The sequence below is a fragment of the Pipistrellus hanaki genome (genome assembly GCF_964339955.1).
Source record: "Pipistrellus hanaki genome assembly, chromosome: 3".
Taxonomy (NCBI): domain Eukaryota; kingdom Metazoa; phylum Chordata; class Mammalia; order Chiroptera; family Vespertilionidae; genus Pipistrellus; species Pipistrellus hanaki.
The window spans coordinates 141744587-141755492 of record NC_140505.1 but is presented as its reverse complement, the minus strand read 5'-3'; the positions used below and the strand labels follow the sequence as shown (position 1 = coordinate 141755492).

At 52.9% G+C, this 10906-nt stretch overlaps 1 protein-coding gene across 1 annotated transcript; it reads right to left on the bottom strand.

The window, feature by feature from the left end:
* Nucleotides 1–888: 888 nt before the first annotated feature.
* Nucleotides 889–9884, bottom strand: LOC311619262 (keratin, type II cytoskeletal 71). The gene is made up of 9 exons (XM_084877449.1): nucleotides 9348–9884; nucleotides 6855–7069; nucleotides 6085–6145; nucleotides 5502–5597; nucleotides 4978–5142; nucleotides 4687–4812; nucleotides 3172–3392; nucleotides 2430–2464; nucleotides 889–1638 (listed from the first exon to the last, which is right to left on the bottom strand). The coding sequence occupies exons 1-9, from the start codon at nucleotides 9792–9794 to the stop codon at nucleotides 1427–1429; spliced, it is 1578 nt and encodes a 525-aa protein (XP_084733575.1). The 5' UTR covers nucleotides 9795–9884; the 3' UTR covers nucleotides 889–1426.
* Nucleotides 9885–10906: the final 1022 nt, after the last annotated feature.

Here is a 10906-nt window from a genome sequence, read left to right as displayed (position 1 = left end):
GAAGGTTGGAGTCTGGCTCAGTGACCTTGCTGTAAGCTCCAGCCACCACTATGAAGTTCTATCTGCCAACCCAGCCAACCCAGCCCACCCAGCCTTCCTCCAATTTCTCCACCTCCGGATAGAACCTCAGAAGCCTCTAGGGCCCCAAGGATCTCCCTGCTGAAGTTTGTGGGCTCGTGCTGGCCACTGGGAACCTGCCCACCTGTCCTCCCCACCTTCCTCCTCACCACAGGGCAGGACTGGCCACCACCACAGTGATTTCAGGGTGAACAGGTGTTTGGGGAGGTGCCAACGACAGTCACTGAAAATCACAGCCTGCCCAACCCCCAACTCACTCCACCTCAGGTTCTAAAATCTTGTTTCCTGTCTTAAGTTTCCAGCAGAGGGTGTGCCCCCCACCCCACTCTACCCTCCAGGAGGCCAGGCCTCTGAGCAGAGAGGAAAGGGTTGAACAGATGCAGATTCCTGTCTGCCAACCCCCCATCCTCCCTTCTAGGGAAGACCCAGTTCTTAGAAAGAGGACCAATTCTGCCATTGGGCACCAACCAGGTGGCACACACCCTCCCCATGTGACTCCTTCTTCCCCAACAAACCCTCCCCCACCTTCCAAACTCTGTGCCATGTTCCTCTCCCTGCAGCCCAGTGGTGTTAGCAGCCCTCCTGCCATGTCTGCTCTGGGAGCTGCTTCTGTTTCCACTCTACAGGGAAATTAACCTAGTGTGATATGTGTTCTGTGTGTCCCTATGTGTCTGTGGAGTGTGTGGGGCCTGCTCATGTGAGCATCCCTCAGGGAGTCGGTGTACACAGCGATCCTCAGAGAGACCACCATCAGATTGTGCTGTTTATTGAGGATGTGGTAGGTGGGCCTGTGAGAAGAAAGAAGTGAACAGGCCTCCTCTTCTCTGCTGCCGGACGCAGAGAGTGAAGAGAGACGCTGCACTATGCTTGGTTTCATTCAGAATGAGTTGCGAGTCTGAGCGGGTAAGGTGGGGACTAGGCCTCTCGGTTGTTTGTCCTTTAGTCCTCCTTTTCTTGGACAGAGAGCCAGCTCCTAGCGTAGTCAGGATTTGGGATAAAGGCCCCAGTGTGAGAGGGGCCTTGGTCTGAGATCCAGAGCCCAGACAGAGTAGTTGGAGGCTGAGCCAGAGCCTGGAGCCAGGGGCTGAGCTGACGGCATGGCTGGGGGACCACAGCCAAGGATACCGGGCATGTGCAGGAGGAATTTCACAAGGTTAGTCGTCCACACCTGTCCAGGCTCCGGAAGACACAGGTTGGGAGAAGTGAGGTGGCCAAGGCCAGAGGCTGGGGTACAAGAGCAGGGCCAGCAGGTGGGGGCAGGGCTGACAGTGGGCTGGGCAGAGCATATGTGGGAGCCAGAGCCCCTGCTGGGGAAGCAGGGGTGGCAGGAGGGCATCAGCAGCCCTCTCTACCGACTGGCTTTCTTGGAGGGGGCACTCAGGCTGGAGCCTTTCCCCAGGGTATCCTTGTAGTCACTGGCGCTGCCCCGGCTCCGGGCATCCCCGCCACGGACGCTGCACACTCCAGAGATACAGCTGCCGCTGCTGGCCACGTAGCCGCCACTGACGGAGCTGGGCCGAAAGCCATAGCCACCGCTGCCACTGGTGCTGCTGATGATGGCTGCAGGGGAAGAGCCGGTCAGTACCCCTCGGCCAGAGCTGGGGGCACCTCTTGGAGCAGTGGGTTGGGTGGGGGCTCTGATCACATCTGACCCTTCCCTGGGGGTGTGGGGAATATCTCCTAGACAGGTTCGCCCATATCCTGCCCTTGGCTTGCCCAGCTATAACCACTCTGGCTGCTTCTTAACTCTCAGAAGCCCATATATTTTGTCCAGGCACCAATATATCCACCTGTCACTCTGGACACTACCTTCTGCCCTTTCTATTAACCTTTTTTGCTAAATTTCCCATCCTCCAACCTCTCCTCCCTGCTAACTGTCCCACAGATGCAATCTTTCAAAGCTCTGGTTTAACACTGTTAGCCCCACTGAGAAACCCAGAGACCTAGCACTGTCGGCTGGACCTCCAAGGTCCCCGTTCACTAATTCCAGCCCCTCTAAGTCCCTAGTCCAGGTCTGATCACAACTTGCAGACGTGGCTCCCCAAGCCTCACCTACACCCATATTTATTTTCTTGCAACATTTCCTTTGTTTCCCCATCCCAGTGGCATGTCTCCCTGTTCCTAGCTGCCAGCCCTCGGGGACAGTAGATGGAGTGAAAAGGAGGAAGGAGCCCTGGGCGGGGAGTCAGGAGGCCTGGTTTCTGGCCATGCCTCTGCTATCTAGCTCTGTAATCTCGGGCAAAGGTTTTCCCTCTCTGGGTCTTAGATTGCTCATCAACACATAGGTGTGACTAAGCCCCTTTCCGGTCTGCAGATTCTGCAATTTTAGGTCCAAACATACAAGTACTTACAGATGCTGACAGGGGAGGGATATTCTCCCGACATCCTATTAGGGAGAAAAATAAAATGAGAGCATGCAACCATACAACCCACGATCTATTAACCTCAGAGTTGGTGCCTCCACTGGCCTGATGTGGGTTTCTAAGCCCTATGGGCACCTATGGACATTCCAGGTTTTCTTTGGCACAAGCAGAGCCAAAGAAGTTGGGGAGCTGCCCCTGAATATTTGTGGTAACCAGGCAGCAATCCAAGTCAAAAAGTGGTTCATGTGAGGGGCACATGTGGGGGTGGTAGGCACACTTCCCAAGGGCCAGGGCTAGGTACTGAGTCTTTCCATCTCCCAAGAGCATTGGGGAAGCCAGAATGGAACAACTTCTACAAGCTCATCTTGTACCTAGGCAGGTAAGGAGATTTAAACAAGAAGACCTAACATAGTAGTGAGTTGTTGTTGTTTTTTTTGGTTTTTTGTTTTGTTTTGTTTTGTTTTGTTTTGTTTTGTTAGTGAGAAGGGGCGGGGGGGGGGGGGGTAATACCAGGGAGGTTGTGAGGGTTGGATGAGTTCATCCACAGAGCACAGTGCCTGGTATGAAGTAGGGCTTGAGTACTTACTTGTTAATAACTATTGCTATTATAATTACTCCATCATCACCGCCCCTTCACTCCCCAAGAACTGATCTTTTCTGGGTTCTGATGTGTTAGGCTTTCTCCTGAGGTCCTCCCCAAATCCTTTCCTGCCAAGCACACCCCCCTCACCGGCACTCCTCGCTCTCCAGCAGCTTGCGGTAGGTGGCGATCTCCATGTCCAGGGCCAGCTTCAGGCTCATGAGCTCCTGGTACTCGCGCAGCATCCGGGCCAGCTCCTCCTTGCCCTGGTGCAGGGCAGCCTCCAGCTCGTCAAGCTTGGCCCGGGCATCCTTCAGGGCATTGTCCCCCCGCTGCTCGGCATCTGCGATGGCCGTCTCCAGGTTGGAAGCCTAAATAGGGAATTGGAGACATTGGAAGAAAGGGGTCATTAGAAGCACTTACATCCAAATTCCACTCATTCTTTGAGATTCCAAGCAGAGATGCCCACCTGCAGCCTTCACACCTCCTGCTCCTCTTCTAGTCTGGGCCCCTCCTGGCATCAGCCAGTCCTTTCTCAGCTCTATCTCCACTCCCCTGTGTTTAGACATTGGTGGTGATAACAAATAGAGTGCCTCCTGCCCTCCCGAGATGATGGCTAATTCACCACCACTTCAGATAAATGCAAAAACCTTTACTTGGCCAAGGACACAAAATGAGTGAGAGTCACATTGGCTTTCTGCTCCTGAGTTGTTTTAAGTCTGGGAAGAGAAATCCCTGGAATATGGTGTTACAGCTACAATGACAGTGCCTGACCAGGTGTGTGGGACCACAGTGAGGGGACAGGGAAGGACCAACTCCTATTTCCCAAGTGCTTACCATCTGCCTGGCACAACACTCAGCCCTTTATCCACCTTTAAACACCTAAGCTTATCTAATCCTTATCACACCCTATACAGTGAGGACAAGTGACTTGCCCAATGTCACAGAGCTCCTAAGTGTTAAAGCTGATCGGAGAATGGGAAGAGCACTGGACTAGGAGTCAGGAGACTTTGGTTTAGATCACAGCTCTGCCACTTACCAGCAGTGTAACCTGCTTAACCTCTCTGAGCCTCAGTTTATAGAAAATTCTGTTGTTATTATTATGTACCTGCATCTTGTCTTGCCACCTCCTAAAGCAGAGGCTGCAGCCTATATGCCAGGCACTATACTAGATGTTGGAAAAACAATAGGGAACAAAACAGCCAGCTCTCTGCCTCCTTCAGTCCAGTAGAAGAAGTGATGGACAGGTGTAATTATAGAAGTGTGACAAGTTCAGGAAAAGCACTAGTACCAAGACAGCACATTGATTAGGACAGGGGGACAGGGCGCCTGGCACCACACTCAGCCTGGGGGATGAGAGAATGCTTCCTGAGGATGGGGGTTTCAAAATAGAGGTCCTTGGCTGAGTAGGTCTTTAGCCTTTTTTGTGGCCAAAAACCTACTCAGCCAAGGACCTCTATTTTGGAACCTGAGTGCCTAGTCACTCAGATGCCAGGGGGGCCCAAGACATATAGGGATGACTGCTCTAAATGTTTGAGGCAGCGACCTCATCTGGCCCCTTTCCTCTCATAGGTGGAGATTTTAGGAGGTTGCCAACCTCAGGAAACTCATCTCCCCTTCAATTGTGCCCACCCGCCCCAAGCCACAGGCAACCTGACCCCTCACCTGTTTCTTCACATTCTCAATCTCTGAGCGGATTCTCTGGATGAGCCGGGTGAGGTCCGAGATTTCATTCTTGGTGTTTTTCAGGTCGTCCCCATGCCGCCCAGCTGCCAGCTGCAGTTCCTGGAACTGGGGACCCCAGAACACAGAGTCAAGGATGAGCATGGTAAACACGATGTGGGAGCACCCGATGTCTCGGGTTGGTGATGTCACGGGGCAGGGCACACTGAACACTTGACTGGACACTTCCCAGCCCTCATGCTTGCTGGGGTTGCCCTCTCAGGCCCAGCTCACCTTGGTCTGGTACAGGGCCTCGGCCTCAGCCTTGCTCTTGTGGGCAATCTCCTCGTATTGGGCCCGAACCTCGTCTATGATGCTGTCCAGGTTCAGGTCCCGGTTGTTGTCCATGGACAGGATGACAGACATGTCACTGATGTGGGACTGGATCTGAGTGATCTCCTGCAGGGAAACAAAGATAGTCTCAGGACTTGACTGTCAAAGGCCTAAACCTTTCCCAAGGAAGGTGAGAAAATCCTGGTGATGTCAAACATGAGGTTCCCAACCAAGTCTGTTGCTCCCTGGGCTTGGCGAGTTCCCTCTGGGCCCCAGATTCCTGCCACCATAGAGCCAGTACTGTGTCCATTTCCTTCTCACCCAGAAGGTGGAGATTGAGGAGCCTATCAGGGCCAAGATCAGCGATGAATGACTAACCAGGGAACCTCCTTGAGAGCGAGGGCCTCCTTGCCTCTCCCAGCCCCCAGAATAGAGTTTTACCCACTGCCTGCCCTCAGAGGAATAGAGTGGAGAGACAGACTCACGGCTTCAAAGAGACACTTGAAGAACTTGATCTCCTGGTCCATGGAGTCCACCTTGGCCTGCAGTTCCACCTTATTGGCATAAGCTGCGTCCACGTCCTGAAAGATGCCCCAGCCATCCCCTGGTCACTGCCAGTGTACCCACAGAGGCAACAACTGCCCCAGCCTGGGTGCCCTGCACAGGTGAGTGGCCCCTTCTTCTCCTTGAGGGGCCCATGGGAAAGGAGAGGAAGGAGCATCCTGAAACTCTTCCCCATCAGCAGGGATAGGCACCCCTAAAGGAAGGAGGCCTCAGCAAGGCTGTTGTCCATCATCTGTGTGATGTATGAACAGACCCTGAGGCTGCAGGGGGAACCTGTGTGTCACCCTTGGCTGCTCTTCACTATGGACAGACCCACCATGGGAAACATCAGAAAGGCCATCATCCTCCTGCCTTTGTATTCTCTTTTCTGAGTAGTTTTTCATCTCGGTTCCCTGCCTTCTCCTCACTGTTTCTGAATCAGCTCACTTTCTCTGAGAGCAGAGCACACTGCAGGCTCTCCGGGTTCCAGGCAGCCTCCCGGACTCAGGGTCTGCCTCCACTCACCTTCTTGAGCAGCACAAACTCATTCTCTGCAGCTGTCCGCCTGTTGATTTCTTCCTCATACCTGTGGAAATGCCAGGGCTTGGTTGGTTAATATGTCTCACTGAGGAACCTCATTTGCCCAGGGAAGACCCTGAATAAGGGGTAGTGTGCTTGTCAGAGGGCACAGGTGCTGAGGGGCTGTGGAGTAACTGGGCCAGAGGGGCCAGCCAGGCAATCAAGGCTTCCTGAGGGAGGGGACCTGGTAACCAAGTTTGGAAGAAGGAAATTGTTAAAGATTCAGCTTCAAAAATTAAGAAAGAGCATGTAGATTGAATGTCCTGTGGGAAATCCCAGAGGAAGCAAGAAGCAATCATCTCCCTCGACATTTAAATAAAGCCTTACAAGTGAATGGGAGTGTTTTTGAAGTTACTCCTCATAGCAGTTCTGGGAGGTCAATGGGCTTAATCCTCTTTAACCAATGAGGACACAGAAGCTTGGGGAAACATAGTGGTTACCCAAGGTTACCCTCACCCTAGAGCTGGAGTTAATCCTCTGACCACTGTCCAACTAACTAAGCTGGACATTTGTCCCAAGTGTCAGGCCAGGGGCTGGAGGGGCAGAGAGCAAGTTCTGGAATTTTGTTCTGGAGGGTGATTCTGCTTCATGTGCAGATGGCACTGCCCCCCACCTCCAAAAACTTTAAGCTGAGGTAGCTGCCAGGGCCCCAAGGGCAGGATGCATTCAGAGGGACAGGGCAGCTGTTGAGCTGCAGGGGACCCCCTCTTGCTCACCTCTTCTTGTAGTCCTCCACCACGTCCCGCACGTTCCTCAGCTCCGAGTCCAGCCTCACCCTGTCCCCTGACAGTGTCTCCAGCTGCTTCCGCAAGTTACTGATGTAGCCCTCCAGGATGGGCTCCAGGTTGTTCTTGCAGTTGTTCAGGTCCAGCTGCTGCAGCAGATCCCACTTGGTCTCCAGCACCTGGTTCTGTTGCTCCAGGAACCGCACCTGGAACACGAAGCCCAGAAACTGTTGAGCCCCACAGAAACAGTCACACCTGTCACTCACAGGGCACTGTGCAAAGCTCTCTAGCCCTCACAACAGCTGCATGAGATGGGCGAGTCCTTAACTGTATTTAGTGGAGAGGAAACTGAGGTGTAGAGTTTACTAGTAGCCTCTTTCCAAGATCTAATGGTTAATATTGTAATTGGTGGAGCCCAGGACTAAACCCAGACATGGGTCCTGTAACTCATGCATCTAGTCACTCAGAACCCACAGTGGCCAAATCATCACAGGACAGGGATGTGCCTGAAGGTGCCAGGACAGTCAGGCTGGATCCAGTTTTAGGAAGGTTGACCTCTCTGGAGATTGGTCTGCTGTTCATTTTATAACACATCAAGCTCAGCAAGACTCAGTGGCCCAAGAGCTTCTGTTATTCTAAACTCTTGAGAGGCCCAGCTCTACTGGGCTCACGGCCACTTCCTCCTCCCCTTGTCCTGCTCCTCAGAACCATTTTCCCAATGGACAGAGGGGGCTCCTGCTGCCACCATGGCCACACTGGGCCAGGACCCTAACCAGAGGGGTGGACCTGCATATGCCTCTCTTATTTGGTTTGGGGGAAGGGAAAGGAGCACTACTCTTTAAATGAGGTTGAATCTCTAAAGTCAGAAACACAGGACCTTGAGAAACCGTCTGGGACTCAGTGTTAGGATGGGTTAGCCACCAAACAGCTTGCCTCCAGCAGGTCAGCCAGCATTTGGTTTGGACTAACCAGTCTTGACTTTTTCATGTGTACCCATAAGGCCGAGCATTAACCATAGAGTAAGCCCTACACCTAGGACACCATAATACATATCTGGATCTCTGATAGGATGTACTACTTTCTCTGTATTTTTCTGGAGACTAAAATGGTTTGGGAACTGCCCAGGCCTTTGAGTCTATTTTTTTCTCACCCCAGTCAGACAACTTTTGTTCATAGAAGTGACTGTCTTTGTGTTTGTCTTTCTTTCCACTTCTCCAGAGTTCATCCTTTAATGGTGTTTGACCAGCCCAGCCAACGTTCAGTTCACCCCCATCCCTCAGCCCCATACCTCAGAACACCTTGATCTTCCAAATGACTTAGAGAAGTAAGAAGCCACAGAAGTGGTATTGGCCCCTTAGGTGAGCAGGGGCAGCAGGGAATCCTTCCCTGATCAGGAGGAGATGAGAGCTGCAAGGAGTTGGAGGTGTGAGGGTGTAGATAGGCTCTGGTGGCTGTTGACCATCTCAACCATTGGCTTTGTCCTGGGCTGACCTGTCCTTGGTGTGTCACTGTGATGTAGCTAACATAGCCCTCCAGTCACAAGTACTTGATTTGGAAGCAGGAGGCTGAGTGTCCAGCCCCACCTTCTCTCCCTCAGATGACCTTGGGCATGGACTTCATCTCCATGCTTTTGCTGACTCATAAAATGGGAGCAATAATTTCTTATCTACCGAAAGTCAGGGGCCTGTCTGGACTGGATGATCCCTTGAGGTCTCTTCCAGCCCTTTGATGCTCTTCTTCCCCCTCGCTCTCCGGAGATTAAAATGATAGTAACAATAGCAATCACTGTGAGTATTTAGTACGTGTCAGGCATTGTGCCAAGATCTTCCCATGCATTTTCTTTATAAACCTGACAATGACCCCAAAAGGTAAGTATTGTCTCCATTGTAGAGACGAGAAAACAGAGGCACCGACAGGACAAACAACTTTCCCCAAGCACACAACTGGTAAGTGATGGGCCAGGGCGGAAGCCAGGTCTGACTTTCCCAGTGCACTATTCTGCCTTGAGAAAGGCCTCAGCCTACTGAGCAGAGCCATCGTGAATGACCAGCCCTGATGCTCCTGAGCTTCAGTCAAACAACTAGTGCACGAGATCAGCTGGCTTTGGATGGGAGGCCAGTTTCCCTGGTTACTCTGGGACAGATTCCTTCTCCGTGGGTCATTTTCCGCACACAATTTGCATAGACCCAGGCTTAGCAATGGTACCAATCTAGCCCTTGAGAGTAAGAAGCAAGATTATTCCCTTAGGCTCTCCTGCCACTAGCCCTGATAAGCCCCTGCCAGTAGAGATTGACCTGCCTCTGTCTTTTCTGGGGAAAGACTACAGAAGGAACCTTACACAAGTCACACTGATATTAGAAAATACCTGTCTTGTCCATAGTGAATGCCTCTCCATCCTTAACCTCAATTTCTCATGCTGTAACCAAAGCTCACATTCCAAGAAGAGACACTGCCTACTGGTTCCCCAGGTCCTAGCAGACCCACCTTGTCGATGAAGGAGGCGAACTTGTTGTTCAGCGCTTTGATCTGTTCCCGCTCCTGGGCGCGCACTTTCTGGATCTCAGGGTCCAGCTCCACGTTGAGGGGGGCCAGGAGGCTCTCATTGACAGTGACCTGGTGGATGCCTCCAGGCGGGCACACAGTTGGGCATACAGGTCCTAAGGCCACACTGCCAAACATGCTGCCAGCAAAACCACTGGCCCGGCCCCGGCCAAATCCATAGGCTCCTGTTCGCCCGTTGACACTGGTCACGTTGTAGGAGATGCCCCGGGAGCCCCCCAGGCTGTAGAGGCTCCGGCTGCCAAAGCCCCCGCTGAGCCCTTTGCCCCCTGCCCGGAAGGAGGGTGAGCTACCCCCTGAGAGCACAGCGGAGCAGCCGCTGAAGCCCCCCTTGGCGGCAGCTCCAGACTTGCAGGTGAACTGGCGGCTCATGCTGCTGATGGAGGCGGAACGCAGACTCAGGAGGGAGGAAGGCAAAATCCCACACGGGTTCCACAGGTTGCTGCGAAGACCAACAGGTGCTCTTCCTTATATGTGCTTGGCACTGGGGCTTGTGGATGGGCAGTCAAGAGCTTAATTCGTGGGTTTGGCGTGCCTGGGAGCAAGAAGTCATTTTCTCTATGCTGAGCTAGAGACCAAGCCCTCCCCACCTCTGAGACAACATGAAACCTTCAAAGTGCTGGGCTTGCAAGCCTTGCTCATGTAATTTGGGTCTTATCTAATTAACCTGTTGTCATAGGGCAATTTGCCACAGGCCCAGCCTCTCCAGGGGGATGTTGCTGGCCCTTTATCCCTATCCTGATTCATCTCTGGGTTGTGGGCTTCCTCTCAGGGACTCAGGAGGGTGGGAAGAGATGAGCTGCTCTGGACAGAGAAGGCCACAGGGTAGATAGAATATGTGGGGACTCCAGCCATAGCAGTGTCCTCCTCTTTCCCAAAAAGGGGCAGGCCATTCAGTCAGGCACCCTTCGCCCACACATCCTGGAGGCACAACCCACCCATGGCCTCTTCTCCTAACCCACAGAGACAGCAGTTCTCTCTGCTGGGCTATTGGGGTGGAGTGAGCCCTCTCCCCTGCATGAGACATGAACAGCCCAGGCCACAGTCAGCCATGGACACAGGGGGGCCATGTGCTTCTGCAAGTTCCCCAGAGAAAGGGTGTCCACACTTTACGTCTCTCAAACTCCCGCAATGAGGCAAGTGACAATTGATGTCTGGTCCTTCAAGCACTAGACAGAAAGAGGAAGAGGAAAGGAGGATGGAGTTGGGGAAGGTGGCCGAGAAATTCAGGGAGTCATCTGGGAGGAGAAATGGGAGGACAAAGAGAGGCTCGCTCAGAGCCTGGAGGTTTCAAGGGGGACAGGTCCCATTTGACCATTTGTCTTCCCTTCAATGTGTAGGACAGGAACCTGTGTTTAGAGTTCAAATAGAAGAAACTTGTCAACTTGAGACTGAACTGCTGCATTTCCCCAGACCCATGGGAGCCAGGAATACAGGCTTGCGGGGGATGGAAGGGGTGGGGGGGCAGTGCGGGCCTCCCGAAG